Below are 23342 nucleotides of genomic sequence, written 5' to 3'. Positions count from 1 at the left end.
ATGTCGCTGGGATCATAAACGGGAGATTCCACCCCAGATCAATGTTACCATTAGGACTTTTAGATAGGAAACTAAAACTACGAACATTTCGGTTTCATGGTTTCATCACAAATGTTAACTTTTTTTTCTTTGTTACAAGTGTGTGCCTGCTTCACTAGAACTTCTGTGCTTTTTCTTCTTTTTTAATTTTGTCTCTCTGATCTCCATTTTCTCTCTCTCAATTACTTTCCTACATTTAGCACAAAGATGTACATTGTTCTTTTTATGGAGGCATTTTTTTTTCTATTTTTTATCTCCTTCTCCTTTTTCTATCCCAGACAAAGGCTGTAGAGAAACCATCTACTTCCACTTGCCTTTCCCACAAACAGTGTGTCATTACTGCGCATGTGCACCTGGATACCTTTGCATATGGCAGATCAACTTTTAACTTGTCTCAGATAATTTTCATGTTAAAAGGTTGTCATCTCTTCACAATTTCTATTTCATCTTTCACATCCACCTACTCTCCTTGCCTCAAATTCCCTACCCTTCAGAGTGCAGAGCAAAGCATAGCAGTAGCAAATGCTGTGGAGGACAGTATGTTCACTCTCCGCCAATTGTGGGGCAGGGGGAGAGATCGAAAGGCTGCTTTAACTATTGGGAGGATTTCCATGAGCTTGAGGCCAGCCTGGGCTACATAGTGAGTTTCAGATCTGCCTGAATACAAGACGTTGAAGCTAGCCTGGGCTGCAGACTGAGCCTCTCAATAGCAAAACAAAGCAATGCAAACAACAAGAGAGTTAAATGCGCTTGGATTTAACTCCATGATTCTTGAGGCACGTGGTCCTTGGCACCAGCCTGAAGGGATGTGTGTGTGTGTGTGGAGCAATTGATCTAGAAAATAAGTTAACTGAGGTGTTTGTCAGTAAAACAAGAACAAAGAAGTCTCTTCTAACTGAAGAAAGTCTCTCTAGAAAGTGCCACCCAGGAGATTGAAGGGTCTTTGCTTAGAAGTCCTGAAGAGACAGATCTTTATTGCACTAACTACAGGAGGCCAGGCCTTCCACTATCTCAGGGCACAGACCTAGGACCGAGAGGCTGGGCCCAGGTGAAGGAGCCCATGCTCTCCAGAATGCCTGAAGCACCAACGCTTAACTTGGGGATTCTTGGGTGTCTACAATGGGGAGTTTCATACCCTACCGGGGACTGTGTTTTCACTGAAGCAAAACAAAACAGACACAGGCCTCCTCCCAGGTCCACAGCATTCTTGTCCTTGGTTTAGGGCTGTAAGGGACACTGTGACACATTAACATCCTGCTAGATCCATGCTTACCAGAGAGCTCTGAAGAAGACCAAACCTCCATCTAAGTGCAACTACGAGTGGTGGGCTGGCACCCTGTCACTTCTAAACAGGGTGGATCTACTGTTAGCTTTTCGTAAGGTCCGTGCCACCAATCATCTGACTAGAACCAAGTGGCTTGTGCACCGGACACACTCCACTTCTTTCTCTTTATCTGATTGACAAGCATACAGTGTGGTTTGGATACTTAACGATAAAATTAGTGTCATCAACATACTCATTTCTCTAAACACTTCCCTTTCTTTGGGAAGACACCTAGGTCCTTTATTGTCTCTTAAGCTTACACTCGAGACTATTTGTGACCATGGTCAAACTCTCTGCCATTGTCTCCAAACATGATATTGTCTTCCTTTTTCCTCTGAGAATATAGACTTTGTGCATGAGAGAGGGGGATTAAAATAAGTTTATGGTGTTCCTTTTTCTGATTGTACGATTGTATGATACAGTTTGCTATTTGATTTTGGAAACAAAGCAAGCAGACACCTTGTGTATAGATCGAATCTGCTTCATTGTTTGAAGGGGCCTTGTTCATGGCACATTGATGCATCTGGAGATTTTGCTTATTTTTCTATCCAGCTATCTATTTGTTCATTTATTTATTTGGTTGTTTATTCATTTGGATCTCAGCATGGTAGGGTGTCAATCAAGCCTGTCCATCTCATAGGAAAGAAACCAAAGTCCAAGTTTGTCTTATCTGCTCAGGTCACAGATGACCAAAGTCAAGGTCAAGAACTTGTGTCTCTCAGCCCTTGACCTTGACCTTTCAAAAGTCATGGGAAAAAGAATTTCCTCCCATAGAATCAATGATGTCAAGGTACTAGGAAACTGAGAGGGCAACTAAGCCGTCTCCATTCACTGCTATCCACTGGCTCGGTGGCAACATCATGATTCGCATTTGATTATTTTGAAAACTGCACAAAGGGATTTGGAGACAGCTCAGTCAGTAAAGTGCTCATGCTGCAAGCATGAGTTCCTGAGTTTGATTCCCAGGATGCACATAAAAAAGTTAGGCTTGGTGATGCATGCTTGCAATGCCAGCACTGGGGAGAGACAAGAAGGAGGCTCCCTGGGGCTTGCTGGCCAGTCAGCCTGTCCAAATTGGAAAATATCAGGCCAGCAAGAACTCTGTATTAGGTAAAACAAAACAAAGAAACCAAGAGGGATCATGTCCAGAGGCATGGTACCTGAAGTTGGCCTCCGATCTTCAAGCACACATGCAAATGTACTCCCCCACTCTGCACACATACACGGGTACACATGCACACATGCACTCCACACTTGAGCATACACACACACACACACACACACACACACACAGTGCTTAAACAGCAAAATAAAGAATGTTAACACTAAAGTAGATGGTAAAACTATAAATTGTCTTAGCACATTTATTAGTGAAGTAAAACCTGCCTCCATGACCTTGAAGTATGTTCAGCAAAGAAATACTTCTCAAGTATTCAGTACTGTGGGTCTCATGCTTTGAAAATCAAACTTCTTAGCCATTTTCTGTTCACTGTGTGGGAAATCAGCTTCATTATGGTTGAATGTGTAGGTGTGTGTGCAGGTACACTCACAAGGTGCAATGTCATTTAATGCAGAATGCATATTATGTATTCAGGACAGTCATAGAAAGGCTATGATACAAACAACATTACATAGAATGCTGGTTCAAGTATGCAGACCAAAGGAATAGGCTCAATCCTGAGAGCATCCTCTACCCCCACCCCAGCCCCTGCTGCAGCCAGACTCACTTGCAGCATTGACAGTTGTGTTTTGGCTGATCTGGAGGACACTTTATGATATGCTGTCAGACATATTGTCGTCTACCAAAGAAATGAGCTCATACAGAATACCTTTAATCCCACCCTGACTTTTCCCCACTGCAGCCTCTTCCAGCTCCCACAGTGAACACAGAGGAACACAGCCCCAGCTTCCCAACCTCCCCTCCTTGCCCTCTCCATAAAACCATAAAAAGAGCCAGGCAGTGGTGGCTCACGCCTTTAATCCCAGCACTTGGGAGGCAGAGGCAGGTGGATTTCTGAGTTCAAGGCCTGCCTGGTCTACAGAGTGAGTTCCAGGACAGCCAAGGCTACACAGAGAAACCCTGACTCGAAAAGCAAAAACAAAAACAACAACAAAAACAGAAAAAGAGAAGTGCATTGCATTTCTTTACATGTGCAAAAAGCAAGCAGACAAGAAATGGCAGCTCCTCATCAACCGATTCACAATAGCAATCCTTTATTAGTGGGAATATAATATTTACCTATGAGTTTTAATGAGCTACTTCACACAAACATTATAACTAATAAACAAACAAAAAAAAACCTTTCATTCCTCGAAACACCAATTATTTTTCACAGTTTCAAAGGCAGAATTATTTTCATAAACACCTGACTGGCCCATTTGGACACTCATGAATCAAACATTATTTAAATACTATGACACAAATCAGATCTATCATAATTAAGATTATCTCTAACCCTGATGAAAGTGTTGTTTAAATATTTTTTCATGTGCTGTGGACTGATGGGATGTCTCAGTAAATAATGACACTTGCCACCAGGCCTAACTACCTGAGTTCAATCACTAGGACACACATAGTGAACGAGAGAGAGAAAACTCCTACAAGCTACCCTATGGCCTATACACAAAGGTACGTACATGCACGCATACACACACAAACACACACACACACACACGATAAATAAAATCAATAAAACTTAAAGTATAATTTATTGGCATACCTACTAAGTTCTCTTATTCAGAAAATATAAACTGTATAATAAGATTTTTTTATTATTATAAACCTCACAAGTATTGGGCAAAGCACTTCAGAATTGCTAGGATTGCTTACATCCATTTAGTCCTCCTGTGCATGTTAGAGTACACATTTTATATATATATACATATATATATATATATTTCTTTATACAACAAAGCAAATGAACCAGACCTCCTCCTTTATAGAAGTTGTATAAACCTTTAATAATAATAATAATAATAATAATAATAATAATAATAATAAACAATAATAACACAATCAATAAGGTGCAGGACTGAAAAGACAAAGATACAGTATGTTAAGCTTGTTTTTCAATGTTGTTTTGTATATTAAACAGCATTTTAATATTAACCATAATCTATAGTAAATACAGCTTCTGATAATTTCTTCTGCAGTCATTGATTCATATCCTGAAATACACTGGGATTTCCAATAGGGAATAGAAGTTAGAATCATTGAATATACTACTCTAACAATATTTAAAAATTATTAATTCTTTGAGAGTTTCATGTTTTATGTCAACTTGACACAAGCTAAAGCTGTCTAAGACAGAGAACCTCAGGTGAGAACATGTCTCCATGAGATCAGCCTATAAGGCCAACTTGTAGGACATTTTCTTAATTAGTGACTGACGTGGGAGGGTCCAGCCCATTGTGAGTGGTGTCATATACCTGGCCTGGTGGCTCGCTTTTGTTAAGAAAGCAGGTTGTGCAAGCCAGTAAGCAGCACTCCTCCATGGCTGCTGCATCAGCTCCTGCTTCCAGGCTTCTGCCCTGCTTGAGTTTCTATTCCAACTTCCTTCAATGATGAACAGTGATATGGAAATATAAGCCAAAATAAATCCTTTCCTCCCCAAATTGCTTTTGGTCATGGTGTTTCATCAAAGAAATAAAAATCCTAGCTAGGACGAATTTTATACAAAGTAATTTGATTATATGCACACCATGTCTCTCCCCTTTGCTGCCCCCTGATTCTTTATGTAAGACCAATATAGATAAGGTACAATTGGGGTCTAAGCATTTTATAAGTTTATTGTCACTGAGAAAAAGTTTAGAATTAAAACAAAGCCCATAAATTAAAACTATAGAACTGAACAAAAATCGTCTCATTAATGAAGTGTTGGAAGAAAAACATGGAAAAGCCCCATGCAAAGGGGTGTGTCTTCTGTCTGTGTGGAAGCTGCTGAGGGAGGAATCATGAGCAGATCATATCATACGTGTGGTGGAAACCACGTGATTGGGTCATAGGTTTACTTAAAGAGACACCACTGAGGTTTTATGAAATACAAAGAATCTCAAGTTATCTTTAGCTAATCCCAAATGTCAACCAACACTGTGATTCCAAAACTGACAATTACTCTGAATAGCAGCCATCTTTGCAGGCTCTTGGAACTTATGGGATCAACATGGAGGAATGTCTGCATAGTTTCATGAACTTAAGGAATGTATGGGATCGGCATGGAGGAATGTCTATATAGTTTCATGAACTTAGGCATATATTGCACATTGCCATCCAAAACTAGAACTAGACAGTTTTCCAAACATGTTGAATGGGAAATCATTCATCGGTTATTTTTGAAGGGCTTTTACTTTCTGCATTGTAGATATTATTTTTCATTTGTACAAACCGTTGATTTATACATAAATTTAAAACCATGATACCAGTGCCCTGAAGCTCAGTGATCTAATTGTATCCTCCTGTTTGACAGTGTTAAAATTCCATGCTCAATACAGTTCATGAATAACTAGCCACACAAACTGAGAATACCATATTGGGCCTTAACTGTATGAGATTTCTTTTCCCTTTTAAATTTTTCATTGTATCCTTACCCCCTTAAGTCATTATCACAATTGTCATTGCTTTATCTTCTTTATAGCACACACACACACACACACACACACACACACACAGAGAGAGAGAGAGAGAGAGAGAGAGAGAGAGAGAGAGAGAGACCTTCTTGTGATTGTTATCACTTGGTCGTTACCATGTTGTCATTGGTAAAATGTCTACTCATACAAATCAAGAATGACATTCCAGTAAACACAAGAAGTTTGCAGGATGAGGTGAGTTTTTATAAATTAGAAGGTCCTAGTGTAAGAAATCTGACTTGTACAAAGAGTAAAATTTAATCTTTCATTTCCAAAACCTTGTAGTATAATAGAAGGATTAAGAAGTAATTTGACAAAAAAAAATCTAAATCTCCAATTACCAGATTATTAAATAATGCATTCAATGAAAGAGTATCTTGTAAATATTCAAAAATATAAGAATAATTGTCTATAATCCAATGATTTGGTATGAGTCATTATTAAGTTGCTAAATTGTTTTGGTATCCAACTGAGATAATAACTTTCATTATTTTGTTGCTATAAAATCACATGTGATTACTATAACACAAATCTCTGAAAGATTAGAAGTAAGGCTGCCTGGCAGCTCACCATCCATAGATAAGATTTCTGCTAACATTATTCCTGTTGCCACGTGTTAGAGCTTGAACATAGTCAACTTGTATTAGTGTTTTTATACAGAGCCTTTACCTGCTGGTCAATGTTATTCGATATTGTTTTAAAGAACTTCAAGTCTCTGTAACATGTCTCAAGTTCCTTATGCATGCAGAAGAGAGCTTCATGCTTCCACTGTTATAAAATGGAACTTGGTGTTCATTTATGGCCTTTTTCTTTGGATTCATTCTTAGATATAGGATCACATTATCAAGGTACATTGGCAGCTTTATGCTTCTTCATCCATATAGGTCAGGGGTGATTGTTGTTGTTGTTGTTGTTGCTGCTTTGGTTTGGTTTGGTTTTGCCAAGGAAAAAGCACCAATTTAAAAGAATCTTTCAGGCTCAGATTGGAAGACTCTGCTAAGTGTCATTTGTGATACTCCACAGTAAAGAGGAACCAAAGTATCATGTTAGCCTGCATGTCTCTCTTAACACCTAATTGCACTAAAGGAACTCAGAAGAAAATGGCTAACAAGGTGGTTTGATCTATAAAACACTCCTTACACACGCATGAGAAACTTACTTTGAATTTTCAATTAAACCAAATAAAAAGATAAGTACAGTGCCACAGAACTATAGTCTCAGTGTTGGGGAGCAGGAGACGAGAGGGCCCCTGGAGTCTGATGGCTAGTAACCACATCAGCAGCTCCAGATGCAGAGAGAGATGGTGTCTCAGAGTATAAGGCAGAGAGCAATTGATACCCAGTGTAAAACTCTGGCCTTCAAAGATGTATGCAGGGTGATGTGTACCCTCCCACACATGCACAGACATGGACATGTATATACCTGTACTATTTATACATACATACAAAAGAAAGAAAATGATTTTGTATAAACACCCCAAATTCTAAACACAAGTTTGCGAGATCCTAATAACAGATGGTATAAATAGTGGTAAAATGATTTAGTCTCTGGATGACTAGAGTGTGCTCTTCAAGTTGTCTTCTGACCTCCACATAGGCAATGTGGTACACATGTACATACACAAAGTAAATAGTAAATAAATGCAACATATATATATAAAAGAAGAAAATTTATTTTGCAAAAATATGCAAAATTACACAACACACACATATATATGTATGTATGTATATACCTCCACTTTCTCTCTTAGCATATAACATATAATATCATTTAAAAGAAAACAAAGTAGAATCAAATGACAGACTGATGTGGGAAATGGTGACACATACCTGTTCAATAAGGATAAAGAGCTTTTGTTTTCTTTTTTGGAGACCTGTTGGTTAGAACATTTCAGTTGAAATGTTCACAGTACTCTGAGGTCTAACATTTTTGACAGTTAAAATCCTTCACTGTTTGCATCACTGCCCAGCTGTTTTCTAGCTGTTTATTGAGATAACATCTCAGCTTAGCAGCACTTTTCCTTCAGTCTACATGACTTGCACCAAGGCCTCTCTGTTACCGCACCCCCACCACTGACTGTCACCCCCACCTCCACCTCCACCATCAAAAGAGTTCAATTCTTGCTTTCCGTGTGGGAAGGGAGGAAGAGATTCCGCTGATCTATTTGGAAGATGAGTAACAAGTTTGGTCTTTGGAAGATGAGTGACAACTTTGGCCTTAAGAACCTAACAGCAAGGCTAAACTGTTGAAAAATACTTAAAGAGGAGTGACATTAAAATAACAGTAATAATGAATGTTCATTCATTCTGAGCTTCTGAGGAAAATATTCTTTTGAGCTAAGACTGGAATTGATTGAGTAGAAGAGAGATGTGATTGTGGTCACCAGCCACCCTGTTTTCCATAAGTTCCATCTATAGAAGGAACAATGTAGAATAAACTTAACTCATCTTTGTTTTATTTCCCGAAGAGGCCAAGATACTGGCTGGAGATGCAAGCATGCTCACCGTACAGGAGCAGTGTGCACCAACTAGGAGCAGTGGGCAGCTGTATGCGCTAGAGATTTTTTTACCTGGAGATGAGGAAGCTTTTACCCATCTAAAACAAGCATTGATTTTATTTCCTACATGTTTTGGTAATGATATATAGAAAGTTAGACATGATACCTCATGAAACAAATTCAAAAAATATAAAGATAAAAATAAATGTGACAAATTAGGTTGGTATGACACATGCCCATGAGGTACACAGTGAAGACCACTTATCAATATTTAATAAACACATGGCTCTTTGTAGCCTTGAAAACTGTTGGCGAAATTCATTTCTGAGTTCATGGATTAAAAGTAATTAATTACCATTTGAAGTACTATTCCTAAATGAATTACTTTGGTGTCATTCACCATATGGCTCAGAAATAATACTAGTTTGGTGTTCAATCAGTTGTAAAAGTGATTTTTAATAGCTGGGATACAATGGCCCTTTGTCAGTAGTTTTCAACTCATAAATAGTTCTCCATAAAGTCATCCTGGGGAGGAAAAATTTTATTACAATTGCTTGATTCTTTTTAAACAAACCTCAAAGTTACTTTATGAGCATTCAAAATATTTTTCAAGAAACCTAAAAGAACTGATTTTCTTCTTATTTTTGAAAATACAATAAAAGAATATACTTGCAAATCAGTCACTGAGAATTTGTTTTATATAATTTATATCAAAGTATGAATCATTCTTAATATTCATGTTATGAAAAACAATATTTCTTCTAATTAAGATTCATCATGCTATCAAAGTATTTTCATATATACACACACATATATATGACATCTGTTACTATAAATAACAAACTATGAAGAAATGGATTTCAGAAGGAACATTGAAATAGAACTTCATAACACTTTACACCGAGGTGTTCCAAAATCAGAATGAGGAGGATTAAGATTCCTTCTCTAGCCTAGATCTCTCAGTCTTTTGTAAAAAGATTATAATGATTAATAAACACAAATCCAGTGTTCAATGACCACTCTCTTTTCAATTCAAATTTATGCTCCAACTAACCAAACTCTCTGATGTCCTGTTCTATAATTACAGAAATTATGACCTTGTATCTGATTGAGCAACTCTCAGTCAGGCCCTGAGCTATAATGATTTGTACAGGCTAAATTGTCACTCATCCATACATTGATCCATCCATTCATTCAGCTAAGTGATTTGCTGGCATCAGGTTTAGATATGGGCACTAAGATTGAAGCTTTATAATGAAAACAGTGCCTACCAGCTAGCATTTTGAGTCATCACTCAAGTACATTTTGTCTTAAAAGAAGAAATTAGACTAAACAAATTCACCTTGGGCTCATGCCTCAAAATCCCCATGTTCTTGGGACCTCTCGCTTGTGTGTGAATATTTGCAGACTGTTAAAAACAAATGCAGAGAGATATCTGTAAACTTAGGCAAATTATTTAATTTATTAGGGCTTAACAGACGAGTGCATGAGGATATCAGAAGAGACTAATTAGCATTGATATGATGTAAATAACATTGATGTGATCAGCATCTTTATTTAAATTGGTATCCTCATTTCAGTTGCTATGCAAAGAAAGAAAGAGAGAAAGAGAGAGAGAGAGAGAGAGAGAGAGAGAGAGAGGGAGGGAGGGAGGGAGGGGAGGGGAGGGGAGGGGAGGGGAGGGGAGGGGAGGGGAGGGGAGGGGAGGGGAGGGGAGGGGAGGGGAGGGGAGGGGAGGAAGGGAAGGGAAGGGAAGGGAAGGAAGGAAGGAAGGAAGGAAGAAGAAAGAAAGAAAGAAAGAAAGAAAGAAAGAAAGAAAGAAAGAAAGAAAGAAAGAAAGAAAGAAAGAAAGAAAAGATGTAACATGTAAAACAGCCAAAGAAGTGTTGGTTGGAAATATCAAGATACTAAATCATTTGGGGAAATTGTCATTTGCCCCAAACGGTAACTAAAATTTTCACTCTACAGTAGGGAACCCAGGTGTATATGATGACTGACCTGTATCAGACTTGTTCATTTCTAATGTCCTATTTCCATTTCCAGGTCATTTGTTATATTTTATTATATTGTAGGTTTGGTGGAAAATGTTTATATTGATCACCAAGATGATGTGATGAGGCTTCTTGGTTCTTTAAGGTGAGGGATGAGCCTCCCAGTCCCTATCTCCAGCCACTGTGCACTGTATAATCAGAGGGACTGCACTACACTCTCCATAGGATTATATCCAGGCTGTTTGATGACTGTGGTTTCACGGGGCAAATCTATAGTCATGGAATCAAAGTAATCACTGAGGGATGCTTTTCTCATCTTAAAAAAAAAAATTGCTCCTTCTGCATCCCACTTTTACTAACAGGATGGGGCAAGAGGATGGCATCATTTTATAAACCCTGTACAGAGTGTAGGTGTAGCTGGCACCATCCAAGCATTTCTGTTCTTTTCTGCTCATTACCACTGTAAGACTTCTCATCCCGACTTGAATAAGAAGCTTAAGAACCTTCCTTTGTCACCAAAGTGCTTCTTGTAAGCAACTATTTTCTTGATTGCTGGTCACCCACTGTAGAACACAGGCACCATAAAGTGGCTTCCATTGCCTGTGACACCAGGAATCTAGCAAGGACAGGAACTTCAGAAGTCTTGAGACATTGGTCTTAACCCAGAGAGAAACACTTCAGCATGTTCCCTGTGAGGAACTGAAGCCCCAACTCATCCATTGTGCTCTAGGATGTGTGTAGTGCCACTCATGGGAAATTAACCCATAATGATTAAGAGATTTGGCCAAATCAATTGAACAGTCTGTAACAGTCTGTATCAACTACTTAGAGCCTTCCCTTCACACCAATCAGCTAACAAGTTGTTTAACTATCTTTAGCTTTCTTAATTACCGAGCTGATTTAGAAGATAAAGTCTTTAAGGTCAGAGGCTAAGGGAGCCAAATCCCCAGAACATCTGGAATTGGAAAGAAGCAGGAATATATTTTAAACAAAGATCTCACTGCTCAGAGGACCCTAGCCATGTGCTAAGAGGCAGTTACCAGGCATGCATGAGAATATGCATTCTATGTTTTAAGCATGTATATTTCTCTGGGCCTGGCAGTACACACCTGTCATTCCATCCTCTCAAGAGACTAAGGCAGGAGGAGGCCATTGGCTTAACACTGAGGTACAAAGTGAATTCAAGTCTACTCTGTGCAACTCGGGCCTCAAAATTACAAGGAGAAAGAGGGCTGGAGATGCTGGAGGTGTTGAAGATGCTGGGGATGCAGCTCGGTTACAGTCCTCGCTAGCAAGCAATGAGCTCCTAGGTTCAGTCCTCAGCACCAGGAAATACAAACATTAACAATGATTTCATATTCGCTTGAGGGTGGGAATGGGGAAATTATGTGTTCAGGAGCCACCAAAGGCCCAAACAGCCAATGAAGACATCAAAGCAAGCACTGTGTGTGTTGGTGACCTGAAATGTTTCTGTAAGTTCACCTGTGATGATCAGCATGTAGCAAGCGAGGTTCTGAGTTGGAAATGACAAAGGGTATTGTAACCCCCGTGTAGAGTGACATGTTAGTGACATGTTATGACCTGCCTATGTTGCCAGCAATTCTAATTTCACAACCAAGTATAAAGCTTTCTCTTTCTCTCTTTCTTTTTTTCTTGTCAGTTAAATGCCACTGTGGGGAGGGAAAACTCACTACGAACTAAGTTTATTCAGATGGGAAAGCAATACTTCCTTTTATTGATATGTTTTACTTTGCTGGCAGACCAGAGCAAAGGTTTTGTGAACATTTAAAAGATGAAAAAAGTGAAGAATCCCAGAAGCGGTTTATCTTGAAGCGAGATAACTCTAGTATTGATAAAGAAGACAATCAGGTTGGTTCTCAAGTTTGAGAATGGCTGACATTGTTGTTTTTGAAGGTGGGCTGACTGATGTTCTTGTTGCCCCTCTGTTGTCCCCTCCTGCCTCCCAGTCCTACCCTCTGCCTCTGACAACTGCTGCCCTCTCTCCAACCCCTTGGCTTCTATTGCCTCCCCCTCCAGCATTCACCGGGTAGCCACGTGGTATTGCTCCAGTTGCTTAGCAGTGGTTCTGTGTTGGGCTCTGCATGGGTGGTGCTTGGCGCAGTCTTTGCTGCATGTTATGGTGGGGGGTCGGGATGCCGCAAGCTCCAGCTGTGGGGATAAGCTTGTCAGCTGCATTTCCAGATGTGTGTGTAACTCTGCCAGTCGCTCCACTCCCTACAGCTCTGTCCTTCCGTTGTGCACAATTTGAGTTGGATTATCACTGAGGACCGATGAGCCACCGGTGTAGCTGTAAAGAACATACCTTGTTATGGTGAGGACAGGAGGATTTTGCAACTATCCTTAAAAAAAAAAAAGTCTTCACAGCAAAGCATCGAGTTTCCGTTCTAGTCTCCCACCCTTCTTCCCATGTTTTATGGTCTCTGTGATGCGTTTGCTCGTTTGCATGAAGTGTAGCAAAAACTGATTGCTGTGTATTTTGCCTGTGACAAACACTATGCCATTCTAGAAAGAACTTTAATTGTGGTCCTTGACCAAAGGTAAAGAGACGTTCCTGCATCTCTTCTCTGTGTGGGTAGGAGGGAGAGGGTTACAAGCAAGAAAGCTAAGTAAATTATAAGACCCCACCAAAAAAATAATAACAATAAGAATGTCAGAAAGCCAGGGGAATGTCTCCACAATTGCACTTGCTGTCTGACAATCACTATAGGTATTTTTGAAACATGCCTTTGCTTTAGAATACATGAAGGTAAGACAGTACGTCTCTCACTTAAGGTCTCCTGCTAATTACTCAACGTGAGTCACTCTGAGCTGGCACATGCATCTCTAGGTGTGATTATTTTAAAGAGCCTGTTCCTTATCTGTCCCTCCTTGTCTCTCACCACTGCTGACACCAGCCCTGGGCTACACTGGGGCTCTTGTTGACTCCAAAACATGCCTGTGTCGTATGGACGTATGGATGAATGTGCTTAGTGCAGAGAGGATCTTGTCCACAATGGCAAATGCTAGGAGGGAGGCAGCTGAGAAGTAGGGCTTGGGTCAGGGGAAAGGATGAAGACACCGTTCTCATGCTGGGTTCTTTGGATTGTTATTTTAGATTTCTCTGTTCTGACCATTACCAGCAAACAGGTTTTCTAGGCTGAGTTTCTGTTCTCCATACAATTCACAGGGTCAGCCACTGAGTGAACAAAAATGGCCTCGGAGCCAGGGATCATCCACAGGGCTCTTTCAGGTCCCCAATTTCTCTACTTTCTTGCTCTTTCCTGAGATCCCAAATATTCACAGCCACTTCCCCCTCCCCCACCCAGGTCCCCTGAACTCACTCTTCCCTCTTTTCCATCAAGACTTTGCCTCATGTTATGGTCAGACACACTCAGCAAAGGTAAAAGAGGTTACACCTGGCCATACCAGCTCTGGGCCAATCCCTGAAGCATATGCAAGCTTGTTTATTTTTGAAATATGCATTCTACTTTCCTCCATAGAGGATGAAACCAGGAGTTGCAAATCCTTTCTATGCCAGCAGGTCACACACAGATACACACACACTCACACACACACACACACACACACACACACACACACGGATGGATAGAGGAAGAAAGAGAGAGACACATATACACATGCATACACACATACACATCACACACAGAAAAAGAGATACATACATGCACACCTATACACTTGCATATATATGTACACACATGCATATACAGAGAGACATACTCACACACACACACATGCATACACATATACACCACACACACACATACATACACACACAATTGAATGCATGTGCACAGACACCACACACACACATGAACACATGCAGAGCACACAGGGATATACACACATACACACAAATCTATGCCTCCCAGCCTAGACCCCTCAGGGAATGAAGGGGGTGGGGCTTGTCAGGCTCTGGTTATCTCGTTGAGCATTTATTATTCTCAGCTGATGGTTGCTTCACAGCTCACCATGGATAACCCTCCTGATTTCTTTTCTCTGTTCAGCAGAACAGAATGCACCCATTTAGAGATGACAGACGAAGTAAATCAATTGAAGAGAGAGAAGAGGAATATCAGAGAGTGAGGGAGAGAATATTTGCACATGATGTGAGTAGTTGTTTTAATTGCCTCTTGAGTATGGTCCTTCCATCAGCAGAAAGGCCCCTCGTTGCTCGGACAGAGATCTGGCAGGGAGTACAGAGGCTGGGAGCAAGGAACGAGTTACAAAGCAGGAAACACAAATGTTTCTGGAAGAGAATCTGGTTCAGGGATGCGTTGAAACAGTCCAAGAGTCTGTGGATGTGCCCCACAGGGCATCACCTACCAGGGTAGAGAGAGGTGGTGTGGATCAGTAAAGGAGACAGCACAGAAAGGGTTATCAATTTCTGAAATTTCTTTACATCTAGGTAGCAGATCACCTATAAGTGGCTTTATATATATATATATATATATATATATATATATATATATATATATATGGGTATTAGGGGCCAGGGAAAGGGCTCCATGAGTGAAGTGTTTACTGTACAAACATGAAGATTTGGTTTGAATCTCTATCACCCTTGTAAAAGGCGGGGATAGGGACAGGCTTCCATAACACAAGCACTAAAGAGGTAGACACAGGTAGATCCTAGGAGCTCAGTGACCAACCAGTCTAGTCCATCTGCAAGCTTCTGCTTCATAGAGACACTCTGACTACAAACAGTAATGGAGAGAGCAATAGAAAGAGGCACCTGATGTGAGTCTCTGGTCCCCACACATGCACGCAGGCATACACCTGTGTGTATACCACTCACACGTTTGTACAGATGCACACACATATGCACATGCACACAGTGCAAACAAAATGCCTTTTTATTAAAAAGTCAACAGAATCCAGAAGAAGTTTAAAGCACTATGTGTTAGTGTACACTCTTTCTTACACAAAAACACACATACACGTACACATACATACATACACACACACACACACACACACACACACACAAATTATTTAGCAAATATTGACACTTCACTATGAAAATGCTAGTTGATTTCAGGACAAATCAAATTTATGAACAATTTCCCAAGGGAATATTCACTAAACAACTTCTTTTTTTGTTGTTTAAAACAAAACAAAGAAAATGTGATTGAGATTCTTTTTTTATTTGTTTTTTTTTTACCCATTATGCTAAAAACCAAAAGCAATTAAATTAGATAAAAACAAAAATGTAAGAATTAATAGATGAACATCAAGGCAAATGGGTTAAAACATCAAGAAATTGCCATAGCTTGCTCTTCTATGAAGTCCTTGGGAGTTTCCTTGGGTGATGGGGAACCAGACCCTGACAGCAGTAGAGGAGGCTTCGGTGTAGTCCTCTGTGGTCAACACTTCCCGTACTCTCAGTCAGGTTGAATATATCTCCGTTGCAGTGACTTGTTGCTTGGGAACACATCAAGCCAGCTGCACACATTGTTCCTCAGTTTGGCAAAAGTCAGCGCCCCCTACTCAGGGCAGCTCTTGAAGCTGCAAAAGAGGGAACACCTGCCCTGCTGGTTTTATTCTTACACATTCCCAACCTCACTTGCCTTGAAAACACTGAAATGGAAAGTTAACGATTCGATACTCTGGTCCAGAGCTCTTAAATTAGGAGAGCACGGGAGAGGAAAATGGAACTGGAGGTATGGGTGCAAGTCTAGAAACTATGAGAGAGCTAAGACTCTTAATATGGTCAGAACGTGCCATGATGCAGACTCTCACTGGATAAGAGAATAAAATAGCTAAAACTTTTGTCCTTGTTGTGAGAGGGCAAGAGTACATTTGTAGTTTGTGGGAGGCAGCCCATTCACCTGGGATGACCTTCATATGTGTACCTACCTATATACCAGAATCGTCCCCTCGCACTCTGGACCTGACTATTCAAATGTCTTGGGAATGTATCAATATGTTGAGACACACACAGACAGGATGTGAAATCCCTGTTCTTGGTATTATCTTTATAAAGTTATGCCCAGCAAACACTGTCTCAGATACCTGTCTGGGATAAGAATGGAACCCATAACTCTTACTTTCGAAGGAAGCTGGCCCCACGGAAAAAGGCCTTGTGTGGCCTCCCTTCACTGGGCACAAATTCAGAGGAAAGACTTGGGGCACTCCTGGCCATGTTAAGTTTTACTGGCCAGAATGGATAGCATTTTGAAAGAATGAAAAGCAGATCTAAGTATGCCAGGGCTTAGGTGCCAAGCTATTGCTAGTCCCTCACTAAACCCCGAACCAAATCATTTACCAGCCTGCTACTGCAGGGCAGGGTTTTAAAATGAGACTTCTTCAGTCAAAATACACTCACAGATGAGACTCCGTAATTGAGTGACACTCTTGATATCGTTAGTGAAATGATGTTGTGTTTCTAAGGGGAAAAATCCCTCCCATTGTTCAATACCTTCTTGTAAGTTCTCATGATCCCTACAAGCCTAAGAGAGGAAAACTCATGTTCGCTGGCATTCCCTTGGCCCACAGAGACAGTTTTGTCTCTGGCTAACTCTGTGGTTAGCTACTTGTTGACTGTGATAAATTATCTCCAAATTTTCAGCACAAAGCAAGCTAAATCTGCTTATGACCTCCTTATGATCTCTGTGGGCTAGGCCTCTGATGTAGCTTGGAGGGCAATGTTAACTCATAGGTTTTAATAGAGATTTCAATTCAACTCTTAGCTGGACCTTGCTCATGATGATTTGGCTGAGGAATTGTTAGCTGTTTCCAAACCTGCTCATGTGGTGACTTGGAGGGCCTCCCTTGTTCACTGGAACCGGTCTGTAGTTTGCAATTTTCTTGAAGGGTGAGCACCCCTGGAAATTATTGTGTGTCTCCAGAAATGACAACTCACTTCCCCCAAGGGAATGAAGTTCATGAGAGAAATGGAAGTAAGAGTTACCCATGATGTCATCTTAGAAGTGACCATTCCCCTCCAACTGCACACTGTTAGACACACAGACAATCCTGAGAACAATGTGGGAAGGTTGTGAGTGTTAAGGCATGGGAGATGACACTATTTTAACAAGATGTCACCACAGCATCTATGAACTCAAAATTTCAAGGATGTAACATGGCCATGTGAACTCTCTTGAATATTATATACTGTGACATATCTTGCTCACCACTTCTTGACAGACTACTTCATGGGACATTCATCTATGCACCTGCAGTTCCCAAGCTGATAGGTCATTGTCACCCACTCAAGCTGGTGAGGTACAAGATCATTTCCTACACAATAATAGTGATTTATCATTAAGTCAACTATTTAACCAATCCAAAGGATCCAGCCTAAGGACCCTGTGTTTTAGAAGTCTTTAATTTTAATTATTCTTTGATTTTATTTTCTTATGATTAAAAAAAAACCAGATTTAGCAAAATCAATTTTACTCATCAATTATCATTTTTGTAGTGGGTATTCAAATATTGAGTATGTGTATATAGTTCCCTACCTGGGCTAACAATAGAAAGTTCAGCCTTTAGCAAGATTCAAGCTTATTTTAAAATGAGAAAACTTCTTGAATGTTTTGAGGAATGTGTCTCAGATGTGTGAGTGTTTGAGAAACGATGTGCATGTGTGCTTGTGTGCACGTGTACCTGTGTGGTTTTTATATAGGCAGTCACATGAACAAGACAGGCATGTTGCCTTGGTAGAAATAACTTCAAACATGGCTTCCAAAGTTTGGTACCTTGAGATAAGATTGCTATCTGAGAGCCTAATACTTGTAAGTGTACAGACAAATTTAGCTCTCAAATAACAAACCAGTATGCTTCTATTGTCAGAAAGATTTGGATAAAATGTTATTTCTTTGGTGAGAATTTAATCTCGTTTTCTGGTCCTTTCTACCTGATATTACTAACCTTGGGAAGACTGGTTAATAAAGCAAGATGTTCAAGAAAGGCCTGTCTTGCCTGGAAGGAATTTTGCTGAAGACATTTCTGTGTTGATAGGTTTCTAAGCAGGCTCCTGCTTGCCCCTCCACCATGTGTGGGGTCTGCCCCTGAGTGGCTGAGAGGGCACAGGCTATGAGCACAGTGGGGGTGGGATGTGGGGGAGAACTATAATCCATTAAGCAAAATCATTTTCTTTGGGAAAAAAAAGAAGCCTTTTATATCCGGGTATGCATATAAGTGACAGCTTTAAATGTTGTACTTAATTACTGTGACACTTTTATCTCTCTCTGCCATTAAATGTGCAAGTTATTAATACTCCCTTTTCTAAAGTTTATTTCTTCCAGCTACTGAATCACAGCCCGTAGCTGTCTCACTTATGTGAGTGGGGGGAAGGGCCTCTGGTGGGGCCAGGGTGGGGATCACTTTGGAGGAACTTTCTAAACACCCAGAGGTATACTCTCGAAGGATATTTTTGTTGGTAAATATCTTCTATTTGTTGATGTCCTGCCTTTTCATTCGAAGAATTGAAGGTGTTTAGTCTCTCCTCCCCTCAAATGGTTTATAGTTAAGAAGTCTGAAGATCAGCTTCCTTAAATAGGTTGATTCTCCAATCCAAGTGCCTGGTGGCAACACTATAAAAGCCCACTGACTTATTTCCCACCCTCCAAGAGACTCCATGTTGAAACAGAGCCTTGGGCTTAGTGGAAAGAAGTGATTTCATTGTCAGAAAGGAAGTGGGCCACTACCTGGCTTGCCTCTCTGAGTGTTAGTTTCAGGAACCTGCAGGTTTAAGCTAAGGAGTTGCTCACAGAGGCTGGGGAGATGGCTTTGCTGGTAAAGCAAAGAACAGGAACGTGAGTTTGTTCACCTCAAACCCAACCAAGAAACCGTGAAGTGTGAAGCCACATGCTTTCAATTCCACTGACTCAGAAACAGGTGGATATTGGGGTCTCTAGCCAACTAACCTATATTTCTTGGTGAGTTCTAGGTCAATGAGAGACCCTATTTCAAAAATAAATAGATAAATAAATAAATAAAGCCAGGTGGAGGTCTGTGAGATGGTTCATCAGGTAAAGGCACTTGTCATCAAGCCAGAAAGTCTTAGCTCAAGGCCCAAATGCCCACCTGGAGAAAGGAAAGAAATGACTCCTGCAAGTTGTCTTCTGACAGTCACATGTCTGCTTTGAAATGCACACATACCTACCCATGCACACACACACACACACACACTCGAGAATACAAGATATATTTTAAACCAATAGAACATGAACAGCTTCTTAGAAACAACACCTGGACTTGATTTCTGGTTTCCAAACACATATGTACATGTGTGCACAGACATATACTGATAATGTACACACGTGCTTAAAGAATTGACAGAGTCATTATTAGCTCTGTAGTACAGTAGGCCTGTTAGGTCCCTATTTATCCCCTTTGTAGCTCACGAATTCATCTTGAAATCTATGCTCAGAAGATAGCACATGGATGAATAGACAGATAACACCTAACCCTGATCTTGGTTTTGTATTGTTCCCAAGACACAATGTGCGGTCACATAAGCATGTGCCTCCTTCTTTCTTCAAGTTTAGCCTGATCCACCTTTTCTCGGCAGATTAAAAGTAGTAGAGTTTCCTTCCCCAGAGTTGGCTCCTTAAGGGAAGTAAAACAAGAGAGCTATTGGCGTTCTCTGTGAAGTAGGAAGACAAACCAGGCAAAAGTCGCTTGACAGCATTTTCTAATTACATTAAACTGGTCAATGCTTGTCTTCTGTCCTGATTCCTAGCCTCAATTCAGATTAACAATTAATGGCATTTCTTCAATGTTGAGAGACTTGTAGTAGAGAGTGTGTCACAGAAGGTGTGGGGAGCTCAGGATAATGCTTCACAGTTTTACCGGCCCTAGGTGAACCCTGTCAAATCTGCTTATATTGTCTGGATTTGAACCTGTGCCCTCGGTTGGTGTAAGATGCCTCTCAAAACTCAACAGTCACCCTTCTCTCTCGACATCTGACTCATCTTTCTCTTTTGGCCTTTATCCCTACCTTGGACTTTCTCTGTTTATCTTCAGAGACTTCCTCAGGGGCAAATCCCTTGTGCTGCTGTGAACTGGCTACCCTGTGGACAACACTAACCCATTTTTCTCCTTTTTAAGTTCTCCTCTTTTGTATGTAATTTTCTTAATCTTTTCCCCAAGGAAGGGAAAGTAGTTTTAAAATCAGGCAAGGATTTGAGGGATTTCCACCAATCCTGCCATCTGACACGGTGCCTTTTTTATCTTTATCTTTCAGTCAGTTTGCTCCCAGGAAAGCCTATTTTTGGACAACAGGTAAAATGAAATTTATGTTTCTTGTGTCTTCAGAGGAATGGTTTGTCACGTGTCCTCTACATTTTCATGTTCATATGTATCCAGTATATAAGTGTGTGCCTGAATATATGTATGAGAACATGCATATATCTGTGTGTACACACATATATATTCACATATATGTTACTTGATTTGTTTAAAGCATTTGACATGAGGAAGCAGTTATCTTGGTTTCTTTCAGACAAGAACTTAAGCAGTTTTTGCTCAAAGTCTCTGTTTCTGGCCCTCCGAAAGATACAGTCCCCTTGACAAGGGATAAGAGTAGAGACCCAGTAGACATTCAGTTTCTCTGGCTTCTTGACCAGGTTGCTGAAAGTATATTTCGAATCATTAGCCATTTCTTGGGTCTCCTCACTTTAAATAGCCATGCCACAGATAGATAGATAGATAGATAGATAGATAGATAGATAGATAGATAGATAGATAGATAGAGATACAGATATAGATATAGAGAGAGATAGAGATAGAGATAGATATATAGATATATAATTTCAAATTGCACAGATCTCTCTGTCTTCTCGAAAGTGCTGATGTGCAACATTCTTTAAAATGCTGGCTTTTGTATTTATCAGTGCAGCTGGCTTAAGCCTCAGTGAGGGAGGTACTGGAGAAATAGAATGTTCATGGAGTTTGTAGATTATCTTGGGGTTAAGGGCAAACCATTTAGACTTACCATTTAGACTTAACACCCTTTTCAAACAGTTTGAAACTGTCACAGGTATGAAAATGTTCCCATGATTCAGTTATGTGGATTCCAGACAAAGGAAGGAGGTGGCATGAACCATGCTAACCACATTTGATTAATCAAAATCTGCAACTTGGTTAGGAATTCGTAGGTTTAGGATTCGTAAATAAAGCAACAGGTTAATTTAATTTAGGGTGTCAGCATAATGGGTGACCTACGAGTCTGATTAAAATTGAAGTTCATTAAATGCTCTTACTCAGAACTTAAACTGGTTATCAGGGATAACTAACCTAAAAGATGAAAGGCCTCAGAACTTAAACTGGTTATCAGGGATAACTAACCTAAAAGATGAAAGGCCTCAGAACTTAAACTGGTTATCAGGGATAACTAACCTAAAAGATGAAAGGCCTCAGAACTTAAACTGGTTATCAGGGATAACTAACCTAAAAGATGAAAGGCCTCAGAACTTAAACTGGTTATCAGGGATAACTAACCTAAAAGATGAAAGGCCTCAGAACTTAAACTGGTTATCAGAGATAACTAACCTAAAAGATGAAAGGCCTCAGAACTTAAACTGGTTATCAGAGATAACTAACCTAAAAGATGAAAGGCCTCAGAACTTAAACTGGTTATCAGAGATAACTAACCTAAAAGATGAAAGGCCACTGTGTTGGCAGTTAGAAATGTTGAAATATTCGCCTCTTTTAGGTGAAAGGAAGACAGAATATATTCATTTCAAGCCCATACAATCTGAGGACCAACTCTCTATTTTTAGTAAACTGAGAGTCCATCATTGGTTATCTTGGTGACATCTTGATGGTGTATCAAAATTTTACACCCACACCAGAGACATTGAATAGAGACAGTTTACTTCCATAAAGACACATTTCGGAGTCCTCTATCTAACCAATCATTTCTCTATTCCCTAGTCCTAGTCATTGACTCACAAATGCCCTAGATATTCAAGTTGAATCATATTCAGCATTATAATAACTGGCCATCTCTGCCCACTGCCTGTATGAACATGTCCTAATAGTCCAAGAAGGAAACATCCATTTGAATGTCCAATCATAAAAAATAAATAGTATAATGGGCACTTACTTCTGGAATACTGATATTTCCAGTGAATCGAATTAAATAACTTTGCAGTTATCTCAAGGTAAATCTCAACACACCGGTTTAGTTAAATTTCCATCCTGTGTCTACCAGCCTCTTCTGTTTTCACATCCCTCCTCTTGCCCCTTTACCTAGCATAGGATAAGGGTCTACAATAGTTGTTTGCTGCTGCGAATTTATTCATGCAAACCTTAACATCACACAAGTGAATCCTCATGTGTGGGACTGATTTCCAAGCAAGGCATGCTCCGGTGGAGTGCGCATCCGTACTGCATAGGCGTCTCATACCCTTAGGCTTTATGTCGTAAACATGGTGTTTTTCATTCCCAGTAGGCTCCAGGAAGACATGCACATATGCAATGAGACCTATAAGAAAAGACAGCTCTTTCGGTTGGTATGGTTTACTTTCATAAACTGTGTTTTCGGATGATGTGGCAGAATCCGTGTGCAATATAAGTGTTAGTATGCAATATTTCTGTTCATGGAGTTAAACTTTGTTCAGTTTTCTTCCTGTAGCGTTTGTTCCAAAACTGGACAGGGCAAGAGGTAGCACTGGAAGGACATGACTTTATGTATTCTTCTTCTGGGGTCTTCCTACGAAGTACCATTACGTGGAGGATTCACTGTTTAAACCTGTTGAACACGCTCAAACTTACTTTGACAAATTAAGCCGAGTTAAGATTTCACTGGAAGGCTACAATTCCCAATCCTGGAAACTAAATCGATAACTCTGTTAAGATGGCTGGTTTTTAAATGACTATTGTCTATCATAGT

The 23342-nt window shown here is 40.1% G+C and overlaps 1 protein-coding gene across 20 annotated transcripts in view; it reads left to right on the top strand.

Moving 5' to 3' along the window:
• Arpp21 (cAMP regulated phosphoprotein 21) overlaps window positions 1-23342 on the top strand; it is a 167132-nt gene that overhangs the window by 63702 nt on the left and 80088 nt on the right. For 9 of the 20 annotated variants that reach the window (XM_029481247.2, XM_085828093.1, XM_029481248.2 and 6 more), the window contains 4 exons: window positions 12238-12346; window positions 14506-14607; window positions 20691-20728; window positions 22899-22958. In XM_029481247.2, coding sequence (XP_029337107.1) covers window positions 12238-12346; window positions 14506-14607; window positions 20691-20728; window positions 22899-22958 — 309 coding nt within the window. The remainder of the gene's footprint in view (window positions 1-12237; window positions 12347-14505; window positions 14608-20690; window positions 20729-22898; window positions 22959-23342) is intronic. The other 11 variants (XM_085828095.1, XM_029481252.2, XM_085828096.1 and 8 more) reach the window with 8 other exon arrangements.

This window comes from Mus caroli, unplaced genomic scaffold, assembly GCF_978045245.1.
Source record: "Mus caroli unplaced genomic scaffold, Mus_caroli_1 scaffold_11, whole genome shotgun sequence".
Lineage (NCBI taxonomy): Eukaryota > Metazoa > Chordata > Mammalia > Rodentia > Muridae > Mus > Mus caroli.
The sequence above is the reverse complement of the archived record's forward strand: the minus strand, read 5'-3'. Positions and strand labels throughout refer to the sequence as shown.